This window comes from Eurytemora carolleeae, unplaced genomic scaffold (genome assembly GCF_000591075.1).
Source record: "Eurytemora carolleeae unplaced genomic scaffold, Eaff_2.0 scaffold442, whole genome shotgun sequence".
Classification (NCBI taxonomy): domain Eukaryota; kingdom Metazoa; phylum Arthropoda; class Copepoda; order Calanoida; family Temoridae; genus Eurytemora; species Eurytemora carolleeae.
The window spans coordinates 235,398-249,200 of record NW_019396383.1 but is presented as its reverse complement, the minus strand read 5'-3'; the positions used below and the strand labels follow the sequence as shown (position 1 = coordinate 249,200).

Below are 13,803 nucleotides of genomic sequence, written 5' to 3'. Positions count from 1 at the left end.
TTTCAGAATTATCCCAATATAATGTTCTTTCAAACTTTCAGAATTATCCTCAAACCCTTTCAAACTTTCAGAATTATCCCCAGATCCTTTAAACTTTCAGAATTATCCCAAGATCATTTAAACTTTCAGAATTATCCCCAGATTTTTTTTTAATTTTCAGCATTATCCCTAGATCCTTTTAAACTTTCAGAATTATCCTAATATTCTTTCAAACGTTCAGAATTATCCCCAGATCCTTTTAAACTTTCAGAATTATCCCTAGATCCTTTCAAACTTACAGAATTAACCCCAGATCCTTTAAACTTTCAGAATTATCCCAATATTCTTTCACGCTTTAAGAATTATCCTCAGACCCTTTCAAACTTTCAGAATTATCCCCCGATTCTTTAAACTTTCAGAATTATTTTAAAAAATTAGATAACCATGAATTTTTTTCTTCAAAAACGGCTAATCCGTTTCATTAACGATTTAAAAATCAACAGTTTTTGCGGTTCGTTAACGGACTCTTCCGTGAATTTTACAGCTAATATTTGGAAAAATTAGTATAAATTATTATGATTGAATGTCATTATTTCAACTAATTAAAGTGAATTAAAACAGCCTTTTTGTAAAAAAAAACTGATTAACATTTTTTGCTCGATTAAAGTTGAAAAAGTAAATCTAAAACTTTTGAATAAAAGAAAATTCCCCATTGAAAAAAATATATCAAAACTTTAGCATCAAGACTTGATACCATTTATTTTTGTCTGTCTTCCTTTACTGAAATATTAATATATTAATCATATGTTACACACACAATTAAATCTTATTAGTCGGTGACTGTGAGCCAAGAATGAAATCAAATCAATTTGTAAGCTTGATCATTGCATTCAGCTTGATAAATTCAGGTATTGTAGAACACAATTTTTGAATTTAATCCAGGATGGAAGCTTTTAATGGTCAGAATAAGTTTAACTATTTTACAATTTTATTAAATAAATTCTGCTATTCAAAATAATTTTTTGATTGAAATAACAAAAAAATCAAATTTTTATACCTTATTTTGTTTGTTTTTGGTGACTTTTTTGTTTAGTTATTTCCAATACTTTCTTGGTTGAAACTGAGGATGCTACTGAAAAGCCCAATGTGAAAACGTCTGGAAAGGATTACTATTTTGGAGGAGCCCCACGGCCTCCTCCTCTGGTACCTGCTCCTGTACCTGCTGCTCCGACACCTGCTCCAGTAACTGCTGCTCCGGCACCTCCTTCTACACCTGTTCCTGTAGAGTATCCAGCATATTCAGCATATTCAGCATATTCTGCTTCAGAATATGAAGAAGATACTGCTCCAATAGAATATGATGAAGATGCTGCTACTATAGAATATGATGGAGATACTGCTTCTAGTTCTATAGAATATGATGAAGATACTGCTTCTAAATATTCAAAAGGATCAAAACGTTCTGAAACTAGTTCGAAGGGATCTAAAGGATCAAAAAAAACTGAAACTAATTCTAAAGGATCAAAACGTACTGATACTAGTTCAAGAGGATCTAAAGGATCAAAAGGTACTGAAACTAGTTCAAGAGGATCTAAAGGATCAAAACGTACTGAAACAAACTCAAGGGATTCTACAGAATCAAAACGTGCTGAAACTAACTCAAGGGATTCTACAGGATCTAAGCGTACTGAAACTAATTCAAGTGGATCTAAAGGTTCAAAACTTACTGAAACTAATTCAAGAGGATCTAAAGGATCAAAAGGTACTGATACTAGTTCAAGAGGATCTAAAGGATCAAAACGTACTGAAACTAACTCAAGGGATTCTACAGAATCAAAACGTACTGAAACTAACTCAAGGGATTCTACAGGATCAAAACGTGATGAAACTAATTCAAGTAAATCTAATGGATCAAAACGTACTGAATCTAACTCCAAAGGATCTAAGGGATCAAAAGGTACTGAATTTTATTCAAAGGGATCTAAAGGATCAACACGTACTGAAACTAATTCAACGGGATCCAAAGGATCAAAACGTACTGAAACTAATTCAAGGGGTTCTAAAGGATCGAAAGGCTCTGAAACTAGTTCAAGAGATTCTAAAGAATCAAAACGCTCTGCTTCATGGGAAGCAAGAAATGGCCATGACAATGATTCCCAGGAAGGAAGTAACGACAATGATGAAGATGCCAGTAATGGTGATAACAATGATGATGCTGAGCATGGATATACTGGAGGAGAAGATTACAGTGCCACACCAGGGGAAAAGGCTCAACCTCTGCTTAATATTGCAAATACTGAAGGTGATCATATTACTTAGAATTATAATGAAAGATGTATCAAAAAACTATGCAAAAAGTCCTATTTAAATCTCATAAATTGTGATTGAGATTTTATGATTCTTGTGGCTAGTGCTTAAAAGTATAATGCATTGCTTTGTATTTAGGATATTCCTCCCCATTAAGCCCGGCAATTTCAAAGCTCTGTGAAGATACTGCTTACAAGTCCTGCAAGGCTGCCACTATTAACAAGGATGTTCTGGGCTTGGACTGTTTTCTTCTTCCTGGAAATGTTGAAGTTAAACTTATTGAGGAAAAAAACAACACATACAACTATGGTGCAAACGGAACACATTTTTTTGGAGCTTTTGATCCCAAAACGGGAGCATTAAAAGGAAACGCAAATTTCCCTGATGGCAGTTTGTTTACTTTGGACTTTGTAGAGGGCAAGGATCATGTGTGGAGAGAAGTAGATTTAGAAACAGGGAAGGAGAAACCAGTGGGATATGGAGACCCTCATCCTACACCTAGTGGGTATGGTAAACCTGTAACTAGCGCCACTACAGCAACAATTGCAGGTTATGAAGTCACAACTCCTCGTGGCTATGGAGAAAAAATAGGATACAACTAATCAAAACTCTGGACTACAAATACTTTGAAAACCAGTTTTTTGTTTATAAATATTATCCAACCTATAACATCATATTTATCCTATCTATAATTTCTATGTAAACTTTTACGAGTACATTACCTTAGAGAAGGAAGTATGTTTGAGGAGAAGGATGGATACATCTTTCCATGTTCTTGTCTCCAGATTTACTTAAAGGGACTGTAAAGGAAAAATGAAAGGGGGTATAGGCTGAAAGCTAATCACTTTAGCTCTTGATCGCGACCCATGAAAGTTTTATCTAATGTTCCTGTTTCGAGAAATTAATATAAAACTGTGTTAAAATTATACGAAAGTTCATATATGCAAAATTTAGAAAATCTTAAACTTAAATCACGTGACCAGAACTATCACCAATGGCAGAGCAGTATACTGGTCACGTGTCTCCGCCTGTATCACGTGACCACTTTACTGCACTGTTCAAACATAGTGTGAGAAAAATGCACATCTCGATATAAGTGTTTTTGGAAAGGAGTTCTTGAATTTCTGCTCTGCCCCTATCACTTCATGATCAACCTTGTTGCATGTAGGGTTTCCAGCGAACGAAAAAATGCGAACATTTTTGGTCGAATTTCGTGAAAAAAAATGAAAAAAATGCGAAACTATTTTTGCGAAAAGCCAAAATTTTGTGAAAATCATGAGTTTAAGTGGTGCAACAATTAATTGCTCAAAAGAACTTGTGGAATTCTCTGCTCTGATTGCTCAATATTTGATTTTCATTATGTCTTATAAATAATTTCTCTTCCTTTACTTAAATAAATGTTTGAATTTTGCATTTGTTTTGAAAATTCGGTATTTTTCGCGAAATTTTCTCTTTTTTTGCATAATTTCCTTTTTTTTCGTGAAATTCTCGCATTTTTTCACGAAATCTTTGCATAATTTTAGTCGCAAAATTTTTGCATTATTTTTATTGCGAAATTTTTGCATTATTTTTTCGCGAAATTTTGGCATTTATTCAAAACAGATTGAAGCGACACCTCGTATTATGAACGAAAATTTACGCATTTTTAGTGAGCGAACGAAATGCGAAAATGAAGCAAAATGGTAGTTAGCTTATTATGTCAAAGAGTAGCCGAGGTCAGCCTATATTAGCTCCAGGAATAGCTTAGGTTTGCTTGTTAAATCCAGGAGTAGCTTATGTTTGCTTATCACCTCCAGGAGTAGCTATTTAACCTAAAATTACTTGTTTATCCTACGTAATATATCAGCTTTAATGTTTAAAAGATCTTTTAATCCAACACAAATTTTACATTCGTATCTGATATTTGAAAGTATGGTGAATGTCGTCTTATTCTGAAATTTTCCGTTTATGCAAAGTTACCAACAAAGGCTGAGTCTTTATCTCTACTTCCTTATATTTATGATTCTTTGCCAAATCAATAAATAAGTTACAGGACTACTCACAAAGGATGATTCTGTAAAGACGACCGAAAACTCTTAAATGTGACAATCCCAAGGCTAAATTAAGTATACACTAGTTTTGGCACAATTCTAAACCATTTAGTTGAAATTGTGGTTATACTGAGCAAGGAGATATCAGAGCTCAAACAACAGAAGCAAGAAGAGAAGGAGATAAAAAACCAGCTTAGAAAATGCGAGGACGATCTAGATGAATCAAAACAGCGTCAATTAAAAGGAAACCTCATCCTCTCCTGTCAAAAACCAAAACCTGGCAGTCCATCCATCATCAAATGTGATGAACAGCTGGGTAGCAGCTCCATTTCTGCTCATTGCATAGAGCTAGTAAAACAGAAATACAAAGTAGAGATACCTGAAGGCGATATTCAGGCCTGTCATAGGCTCCCAAATGGATCGGTATTGCTTAAGATATGGCAAAGAGGCCCAACTTCAGCCTGGAATCAACTTTTGTCTGGAATCAAGACTGGAGGAAACAAGGATTTCAAGGAATTCAAGCTGTTCATAAACTTCCAGATGACGACAAGAAGAAGTTCCTTAATGTATGAAATAAGACAGCTAAAGAAACAAGGAAACCTTTTCAAGCATGGGTCTGACGAGAACGGGAACATCTGGATTCAAGCTAAAGAGAGTGATCCCAAAAAGAGAGTGACCCAACATTACAGTATGTACAATGTACATTGTTTTTATCTGCAATTCTCATTCGTTTATAGTGGGCCAACCAATTAAAACAACCTACTCTGGTTAGGCGGGTCCAAACTACATAGTAAATTGTGATTTTTTTATTTGTATTATCTCGTGCTTTGTAGTTGAATAAAAATATGAATGAATATAAAGTTATCAAAGAGAATAGATTAGTATAGAGAGGGATTGACTAGAAAAAAGTGTAAAACCACCATTTCCCTAAATAAATACTCTTACAAACTGTCATGCATTCCCGAGTTCATCTGAGCATAAGCTCCGATAAAAAAAAAATTAATTTGTTTTTTTTGGTAAAAAAAAACATATTTCTTAATTTGGATAATCAAACAGTACCAATATTTTTGAACTACTCAAGATACCAAAACATCAAAATTAAGGATGAGGAAGGTAAATGTTATTAACTCTTTGATTTCAATTTGATAACTTTTATACAGTGGGACCCATAAAACTGTGAAACAGAAAAATGACATTTAAACAAACTAATTTATGCTTGCTAAGTTTAAAGTCTTGTTACCCAATCCAACCCACTGCGTCTTGAAGGAGGTCTGGGACGTCCACAAGACGGGCCAAGTTCCTCTATTTTCCAAGAAAGTATTAAGCTTTCCGTCTTCACTGTTCATTTTGTGGAGACATTATAGACACATCTTTACAGTCTTTTACCCTTTTCATAAAATAAACTCTAGCCTACATAATAATATTATGGCTTATGAAATTAGGTATTACAAAGCTAATTCATTAGAAAGACGATATCGAATTCATCACTGAATTCCCATGTTTTTTGGGACACCCTGTATGTAAAAATCCTGCTTCCCATCCCTTTCTTCAGGCACCCCTCCTGCGTCAGGAAAGGTCTTGAGTCAAGACTCTCAAGACTGCAGCTGAGACCTATTTCCCCCAACCCCGACTGGGCCTGTTTCTCCCTCAGTCTGGGGCCAAGACCAGCTGATGACGGTACTCAGTTTTATGAGGTACAGGGTGTCCCACGAAACATGACAGTATGCAGGACGACTTGAATGTCGTCTTGATTTTTGATATAATTTGCTGCGTTTATTTGTCAACTTTCAAATTTTTAAAAGTTACAATTTTTAAAAATTAATCTGAATCTATTTTTGACCAATTTTGACAGTAAAATATGCCCCCTCTAGAGGCGTAACTAGGGGGGGGGCGGCCGGGCGCACCCCCTCCGTCCCATCACCTGAGAGTGGGGGGCGCCCCCTCCCCCTACAGAATGTAAAGAAAGATTGGCAATAAAATAGAGTATATTTAAAATTATGATTTTAGGCACTGTTCAGAATGAAGACGACATTTACTCATAAATTTTAAACTTTTATATTGTTTTCAATTTTCAGTTGCCTGTTTGCTCACAAGCAGAGTAGACCTCCTATGTGGTCCCAGAATTACAGCTAGAGAAGTGCTGAGTTTAGTTACGCATCTTGTATCCTAGAGGGGAAGCTGGTAGCATAGATTACAAAACTTCATCTTCAGCTTGGTGCACTGAAAAAGGAGTTTAACCCCTCATGGGAATACAAGCCATGCACAACGATACCGGTTTTTTACTTGACCAGATGTGAGGACTGGACTGCCATATGGAAGATTCCTCTCAAAAGAGCTTTTAGGGATCACAACTCCCCATTTTGCATAAGGCGTGCATTAAAGGGTAAATTCCTTAATTCCTCTAACTGGGAAACAGTATAAAATGAGGAACACAGGGAGAAATCCCCTATACCCTTCTTCCTACAAACCTCCTTATCTCTCTCCTACCTGCTCCACAACTCGATATTAAAAGAACTATTTGGAAAGGACTTAAAGTGTAAAAACAAGAAACACGAAGCAAGAAGAAGAAAGAAATTGAATAGAAAGAAGTCTAAGGGAAATCTCTTGACAGTAGAGATGGGGCCTTAAAGCAAGATTAACAAGAAAGAAGAAGAAAACTTTGAACTGGAAAAATTAGAAGGGGATTTGAGCTTTACACTGTCTAATTTTTTTTCACCGAAAGCGAATAAAGACAAATATACAGGATGGCAGACGTCCCATCCCCCCCTCTATGTCCTACTCCTGATAAAAATTGGAAAATGTGTAAAATGCCCCCCTCACCCCTCTACCCCCCACCCCACCTCTATCAAGAAAATTTCATTGAAAGTGTGCTGGCTGATAGGAATGTAGAAGCTGACTCTCAGAATATAGATACATGGCTCTAAAAAATAGTTCTGCCTCTGCAGAAACATAAAAAAAATGGATTTATTTTTATTTTCAAAATTAGCCAAAGTATGATTGAAGGATGGGCGAGGAATGGACGATCAAGAAAAAAGAATGAAAAACAAGAAATATAGAAGTCTCAAAATGTTTCCATCTGATACAATATTGAAATTTAAAAGTATTGTAAAATTTAACTAAAATAAATTATCAAAGTTAAATTTATTGTTTGTAATTTTGGTTTAGACAAATTTAAATGATGAAATTATATTTGTTTATATGTTTAATGTAGACGATTAAGCTTTAGTAATAATAAGAATGGCAGCATCAAAAATGTCTCCCCCCCCCTTAATCCCTTTCAATCTTTAAGATTCTTAAATATCCTGAATAATAATTTTTACCTGATTTATTATCATTCTTATGTTTAAAATGTGAAGATTTGTTGTATTACTTATTTTTCGTTTTTTTCCAATACTTTTAAGTTTGGGTGGGTCCAGAGAGGTCTTCATGACAAGTATAATGTCGTTTGGTTTGGGGTTACTTAAAATATACTAAAAATATATCAAAATTTGTTAACATTTTATCTCATGGCTTTGATGTATAATTTAATTTATGATAGTGTTGCGAAATAAGATCAAGTATAATAATAATAATAAGAGTAATAAAAGATAATGATCATAATGATAATAATAATAATAAAAATGATAGTGATAATTATTTTAAAATGTTTAAAATAAAGACTAAATTACTTTACAATTTAATAATCATTTTTAATTATTTAGAATGTCTCAGTGGTAGCTGCGGAGAAAGAAAGACAGATTTGTTCCTTGCTACCTGCACAAGGAGCTAAAACTCACTCAGTATTTATGAGGACCCTGAGCTGGAAGGGCAAAATCACAGGCTGAGATCATTCTTAACCTGCTCCACACCCTATTCTTCTCCTGCTCCAGGATCCATTCATCTCCCAGGAACCTCCCATGTTCAATCTTTATCCTGGAAATATCAAAGTGTCCTCTCTATCATGTCTCATCTATACAGATCCGGTATTATTTTACGTCTATATTTCAGTTTTTTTCTGTTCAAAAAAATTGTGTTTTTTATACTTTTATTTTTGTAAATTTCATATTAAGTTATTTTTAAATTACCTAAGTTTTTGGGTTATTATTTTACTAGGCTTAATTAGGTTCTATTTCAAAAAGTACATGGAACAAATTAGCACTGAAATTAAATTTTTTTTCACAATTAAATTTAACTATTAAATATTATTATTATTCTTCTAGGGAGAGAATGAAGAGAGTGATTATGAATATTGTGATGAAGCTAAACCTGATTCTCCCTTCCTTAATCCTCATGATCCTACACATAGACAGGCTCGTTAATCCTCATGCTCCTTCACATAGACAGGTTTGTTAATCCTACACATAGGTTTGTTAATCCTCATGCTCCTTCACATAGACAGATTCGTTAATCCTACACATAGGTTCGTTAATCCTCATGCTCCTTCACATAAACAGGTTTGTTAATCCTACACATAGGTTTGTTAATCCTCATGCTCCTTCACATAGACAGATTCGTTAATCCTACACATAGGTTTGTTAATCCTCATGCTCCTTCACATAAACAGGTTTGTTAATCCTACACATAGGTTCATTAATCCTCGTGCATAATAAAAGTAAACTATAAAATATTACAATTTTAAAATCTTGTAAGTTTTGTTGAATTGTTTACTAGAACTATCCTAATTATGATTAGCAACACTATAAATAGACTTATCAAAAATTAACCTTTATCTTATAAATTCTTCAACAAAACTTATTTTTAAAATAAATCTAATTTCAGAATTAAGTAATAATATAATATATATTTCCATACTGTCAATTCAATACAGTTAGTTATGTGTACAGACGATTTTCAATATTTTCACAGACAAATTATACAGCTTTCTAATTAAAAGATATTTTTTAATCGGAGCTATTAGCCATCAAGTAATTAGTTAATCCATAATAAATTCAGAAACAGCTTTTACTCTAGATTTAACACATGACCTATTATTCTAAACATGAGTGTGATTAAATTACAAGAACTAATGAAAATTAACAATAAACATCATCACATTATCAGCCCGTGTATGCATGTTGGGCTAGCTGGTGATCAAAATTAATCACTAGTAAATAATAATATATGAATTAGTTTAATAGTTATAATACAAGAAAATTAAGGTAAATAACAAAAATTTTCGTTAAAAACTAAGCTCAGCTTTTTTTAGCAGATAACCGGTTTACACGTGTCCTAATCAAGATTTACAAAATATTATTCTAAATTAATTTAGATAAATCTAAAGTATTTATAATATTCTAATATTCAAACAGATATTTGAAAAATATTAAGACCGCCATTTAAAAAAATCAAATCGCCATTTTGATTTATTTTCCCTACAGCTGATGAGTTTATGATTGAAACTGGTTTCTACAGGAGGATTCGTGCTTACCGAGCTCACCCAGACTTTTGAACTCGGCTTTGCAGGTTCCACAGCTCAGGGTAGTTCGGGCAGGTGTAGCTGAAATATTCAAAAATATGTTAAGTCTTTCTGGTAATAATCTTAGCTTTTGCAGCTGATCTATCTGCATTCTGCAAGCCTCTTATACAGTTTAAAATAATTACAACAAAAACTTCTCGGATTTATATGTTTAAGATGGCGAATTATAAATATATATTTTTTTAAATCAACATTATTTAATATTTATAGGCTAACTAATATAATACACCCCTTTTCTGGGGGCTAGTGAGATAAGCCACAAAAAAACTTGGTCTTGTTCGTTTAACCGTTTGGGAGTTCATTGGTTACAAACAGAAAACCCAAAAGACAGGCAAACAGATAAGCTAATATCAGATAAAGATAAACCTTGAAGAATATACATTTTTAAAATGAAGTTTCTTCTGATCTATTTTTCGAGGTCTAATAATTTTAAAATTATATAAATCCCTTGTAAGGACTGAAATTATTTCACTTGAGATTGAATAATCCTAATTGATAAAACTGTGAAATAAAGACTACTTCAACTAAGGTCGTCTATTTAATCCTCGGTTATATGGGCCTCTCTGTATACTATTAACCTTAAAATATAATAATAAAATTAAAATTAATTCTACCTATGGCTGCTGGAACAGGTTTAGGAAGAGCTGGAAGCTTGAGCCTGGTTACTCCAGGTACTGGTGGAGGTTTACCCCTGAACTCTGACCCCCCCTGGAGTACACGAGGAGCTGGTGGAGTAATTAGAGGAGGGAGATTGGACGGGTAGGATACACCAGGTGTATAACCAGGACTGGGAGTAAGCTGGATGAGAGCAGATCCAGAGTTCTGTTTCTGGAAGCTGGACACACAGCTAGGATAGGTAAAACTACGGCGTAGGGTTGGTACAGTGGATATACTTCGACCATCCGTAGATAAAGTACTGGTTACAGGTACACCTAGTCATTAGGAAGAATAAAAACAATATTAATAATACTAATAATTCTAATAACAAAAACAATAACAAACACAATAAAAATAACAATAATAATGCACTTTAAAGAGTGGCATTCCTGATTACCAACGGAACCCTTTTAACCCTTTGTCTGATCGATAATGTGGAAATTATCGTCCTTTTTTCTAGCTTGAATTTAAGTGTCTTATTCTTACAATTTTTTATGAGGCAAAAATGCGCAACTCAAAATAATCAATTTTTGAAGAGAAAGAAAGAAGACTTTTAAGAGTACTGTTGTGAATCGGACATGCAACTACATAAATGGAGTCTCTTGAATTTAGGTTAACAGTCCCTTTGACAACCATCCAACGACCATAAAAACTACCTGAAGCTTTCTGTTCAAATGTTGGGAAGTTGGTTGGAAGAAGATTAGAAAACGAAGCTTTTACTTCTTGCTGTTGAGTTGTATACACAGCTGGTGTCTGCTGTTGAGTTGAATAAACAGCTGTTGTCTGATTTTGGGTTGTATAAACAGCTGATCCCTGCTGTTGGGATGTGAAAGAAGCTGTTGCAGGAGGCTGAGAGCTGGCTGCTGTAGCTAGAGCAGCTTTTGAGAGCAGCGCTGCTCCGAATGAAGGCGGGGCGGGTTTATCATCTTCCTTGTAGTTGTCTGTATAGTATCCTTAAGAATTTACATTGTTAGAACTCATTTTAAAATTCTTTTTTAATATTATATAGCCATGAAAGAATAGCGAATTCGTGGATTAAGACTATAGACTATTGTACGGAATTTATAAAGTAGTTTTTCTTACATTCACTGTTCACTAGGGTACTTTAAAAATCAGAATCTTGAAATTCAAAAGGCACTTAACGGACGAGGTTCCTTAGAGTTCCATCCAGAAGGCTCTTAAAAAGAATTTTTTAAAAATCCGAAAATATTTCACGTGTTATACTAGCCCTTGAAGTTTACGTACGAGATTGTGTGATAATTTATTTCATTACAGTAAAGATAAATTAATATTTGTATACAACAAAAAATATTCTTAAATTAATGCTTAAGAAAACTGATCAAAATACTTGGTAACTTATTCTTCTTATTTGTGCATAGAAAAAATCTAATTTCATTAAAATATTTCAGAAAACTTTCAAGTTTAAAGATTAAGTTTCATCAAAAATAGTTCAGACAATTTTCAATGTTGATTGTTAGATAAGGTTGGTATAAATTTTATGAGATTATTAAAAGTTTTGATGTCTTGGTTTCATTTCCTTTTTATTGAATCCTTATAAGTCCCAAAAATGAGGACACAAATTCACGATCAATAATTTCTAACCTGGGATCAGATTCAGTTATTAAGGGGAAGGTGTTCTACTACTTAGACTAAGTTAATCCAATCAACTTGAAATTTAACTGGCTCACAAGAGAAGGGGTTAAATTTAGTCTACATAGTTAAACTATTTCTTGCTATTCATTATATTTGGTCCCTGAACAAGTTTTACTCCTTGTTCTTATTGGTTCAACTAAGATTATTCATAACATTTGAACAACCTTTTAGGAATCATGTATAATAATTATTCTTCAGGAAAGCTTACGAGCCAGAGCAAATGAATTTTTTCAAATAAAAGAAGGTTGAAAAAAAATCTACAGATGTAGGATTATATGCAGGGGTGTATTCAGGAATTTGTCCGGGGGNTAATTTTTTTTTCATTCCAGAGGAGCTCAGCACCTATATGCGCCTGAAAACCTAATGAAATCAAAAGATTTCACTGGTCCAGGGGGCTAATCCCCCATAGCCCCCCCTGAATACGCCTCTGATTGGTGAGTCCGGGAATTATTGGTTTTGGCTTGTGAAGACAAGAATTCACTGAGTTTAGTTTGTCAATATCATGATATATATCAATCAATTCCGCTTTCAAAACCTGATAATACAATATAGAAAACATAAATATGTTGTAGGCTAAGTATCATCAGTATCTTAACAACACTTTTGAGGTTGGCTTAGGCAACATTTTAAAACCCAAGCAAGAGTTGAAACCGCTACACTAGTTTCATTAAGTCTAAAGTATTGTCTTATGCATAGTAGATTTAAATTCGGGAAAAATATTGGTATTTCGCCGAAAACTGAATAATGATATTTCAGACTAGGGGAGGATGAGATCTGACAAAAACTTTGATTTGCAACAATTTATCAGCTACCCTGGCTCCATTATCAGCCTAAAGAATCATAGAATGGGTGTTCTAATTGACCTCATAAAAAGCCTCAAAATATAACTTCTGTAACAATGATTTTGCAGAACCAGGATTAAAACTGACAAGGTTAGATATTATTGATTGTTGTTAAAGATCATAAATCCNCCTCAGTCAACATTGATGAAAGGTTTCTTTGTAATTTTTAATTCAATTTTTTTTATATTTTAACGAGATAGTTTTTACTTATAATATGTTGAAAAAAAATAAATTCAATTATTATATCTTAATTTTTCCCCTTTTAAGAATATTTTTATTTGGAACTTCGTTTCGTTTCTAGTGCCTTTTGAATTTCAAGATTTAGATTTTTTTTAAAGTACCCTAATGTACATTTTGATATTTTCTTTTGTATGTAAGACAGCCACTTAACCTCAACCTTAAAACCCTTATATCTTACGAGTTTTAAGTCATTGTTTAAGTCTCATCCTTTGTGGGTAACCCTGTACCAATCGAAATATAAAAAAAACATCTGTCAAATGACGAGAAATTCTTAAGAACTTCCTGATCTATGCAAGGTAAGTCAAGTTTCAGTATAATTTATCATGGTAAACAAAACAAATAACACTGAATTTTACTTTATACACTTACCAAAAATTAAAATATTACAAATACCTTTACCGCCCTGAGTCGGTACACTAGAGTTTATCACAGGTATGGTCGAGAAAGATCCTCGAGGTCCTTCTCCTCCTAGAGATCCTCGAGGCCCTTCTCCTCCTATACTCTCATCCTCGGAGGAAAGACTAGCAGCAGGAACTGGAGCTGGTAGTCCCATCTTACTCAGCTTCACAGGCAAACTAGATAATATTTATTTGATTGATTAATGGAAAAATTTATTTCTTTGGAATTTTATTGCGGGGTT

General features: G+C 33.7%; 1 protein-coding gene across 1 annotated transcript; it reads left to right on the top strand.

Annotated features, from left to right (window-relative positions):
- Positions 1 to 778: 778 nt before the first annotated feature.
- On the top strand, positions 779 to 2,962 carry LOC111702147 (ice nucleation protein). The gene is made up of 3 exons (XM_023473727.1): positions 779 to 887; positions 1,073 to 2,281; positions 2,425 to 2,962. Exons 1-3 carry the CDS (start codon positions 833 to 835, stop codon positions 2,886 to 2,888), a joined length of 1,728 nt encoding a protein of 575 aa, XP_023329495.1. The 5' UTR covers positions 779 to 832; the 3' UTR covers positions 2,889 to 2,962.
- Positions 2,963 to 13,803: the final 10,841 nt, after the last annotated feature.